Source organism: Propithecus coquereli, unplaced genomic scaffold (genome assembly GCF_000956105.1).
Source record: "Propithecus coquereli isolate 6110/MARCELLA unplaced genomic scaffold, Pcoq_1.0 Scaffold324, whole genome shotgun sequence".
Taxonomy (NCBI): domain Eukaryota; kingdom Metazoa; phylum Chordata; class Mammalia; order Primates; family Indriidae; genus Propithecus; species Propithecus coquereli.
This window is the reverse complement of record NW_012148886.1, coordinates 408,885-410,634: the sequence shown is the minus strand read 5'-3', so window position 1 is coordinate 410,634 and position 1,750 is coordinate 408,885. Positions and strand designations below refer to the sequence as shown.

At 36.5% G+C, this 1,750-nt stretch overlaps 1 protein-coding gene across 1 annotated transcript in view; it reads left to right on the top strand.

The window, feature by feature from the left end:
* ADGRB3 (adhesion G protein-coupled receptor B3) overlaps positions 1-1,750 on the top strand; it is an 871,792-nt gene that overhangs the window by 838,991 nt on the left and 31,051 nt on the right. The window contains 1 exon segment of the mRNA XM_012650418.1: positions 39-78. Coding sequence (XP_012505872.1) covers positions 39-78 — 40 coding nt within the window.

The following is a 1,750-nucleotide window of genomic DNA, read 5'->3' as shown; positions in this document are numbered from 1 at the left end:
TAAATGATAGTTCTGTGTCTTATTGTTTCTTGTTACAGACAGACTTTGAAAAGGATGTAGACATTGCTTGTCGATCAGGTAAGAATATTTAGATTTTGAAAATATAATTATTAGGGATGTTAAATTATTTCTATGTATTTGATTTTAAATAAAACGCTGTGGTTTACACATCACATATTCCTGTTCGTGAATAAATAGAATCTTTTCAGTGTAAGGATTGTAATAGCAGAAATTTATGTGCAGAGGGGGAGAGAGAGAGAGAGAGAGAGGGAGAGAATGAGGAATGTGAGAGAAACTAGGTGTTCCCATGGTTCATTGGGAGCACCATGACAGAGAAAAAGCATTAACATGGAGACATAAACTTCCACTCAATCAAGTAATGGTGGTCAGGTGTAAGGCCAGTCAATTTAGCCTCTCTGTGCCTAAGTTTCATCATGTATGGACTATGGGTTGTTGTAAGGATGAAATACCATTGTGTGTGTGTGTGTGTGTGTGTGTGTGTGTGTGTGTTGTGGTGGTCTTATATTTTTAGAGGGAACCAGGAGAAGCCATACAGCATACCCTGCCTTAGGTGCTAGCATCCCAGTGTCCTCCAGCCTGTGGCTGAATTCTCACCGGAGTAAAGCCTCAAGAATTTTAAAGGAATGTGTGTGTTCAATTTTAGGGGATAGTTCCAGTTGTTGGAAAATGCTTTAACTTTTATTTGTTGGTCTTAGTGCTGCCTTTTAGAACAATAGCGAATATCTACTTTATCTATATATTCAAAAATTTGAAAGCGACTATCATTTGCCCAATCTAAGTCTTTTTTCTCCAGGTTAAACAGGCCATGTTTCATCATTCATTTCTCATAGCATCCTCCCAGGCCTGATGCCCAAGGTAGCCTCAAATTTGTCAATAATTTTCAATTGTGGTGCCCAGATATATGCATACTCATCCAGCATTTATCACAGTAGGAGGTATTAGGGCTTCTGAAGTCTAAGATTATGTAAGCGTTCTTTCTGGTATATTTTTCTTGAAAAAAATCTGGCCCTTGCATTTATCTCTATTTGCTATTATTTTTACTACTCTCAGGTTACATCCATTTAGATTGTTCGGCCATTGATATTTTGATGAGAATATCTTCTAAGTCTTCATTCAAACAGTCAATAAAGGAGTTGAGACCTAGTATAGAACCCTGCTTTGCTCACATGAGGCACACCCTACCTGCCAGCAGATCCCCTTTGCATGTAATTTCCAGATTCAACTCAAAGCCATTAAACATCTATGCAGCATCTCAGATCACAGTTTTTGTCGTAATCGCAAGAATATGAGAGACCAATCTCATATTCTCATGCCTGAATTCAATGAAAGTTACTCTACATAGAGTATGTTCATAACAGAGCAGTAAAATAACTGTCATGATTTGGCAATCCATAGTAGATCTGTGCAGGGGATTAGGAATTACCCTTCCCTGTTGAAAATCTAACAAACTATTGCCAAGACACAATCTCACTAGTGTTTGGTTTCCAGAGTCTAACATTTCCTCTTTGGATAATTGATAAAGTATTTTTTCTTTGCTCTGTCCATACCTTCCACAATTTCTCAAAAATCCCTAGCCATGGTGCCTTTATACTTTACACTATATTAATAAAAGTGTAAAATTATGTGTTCTTGATGCAATATGATAGATTCCCATAACTCACCTTTAAATTTTACTGCTATAAATTATGGATTGATTTTTATATACAGTTAAGTGTTAAAAATACTCTTT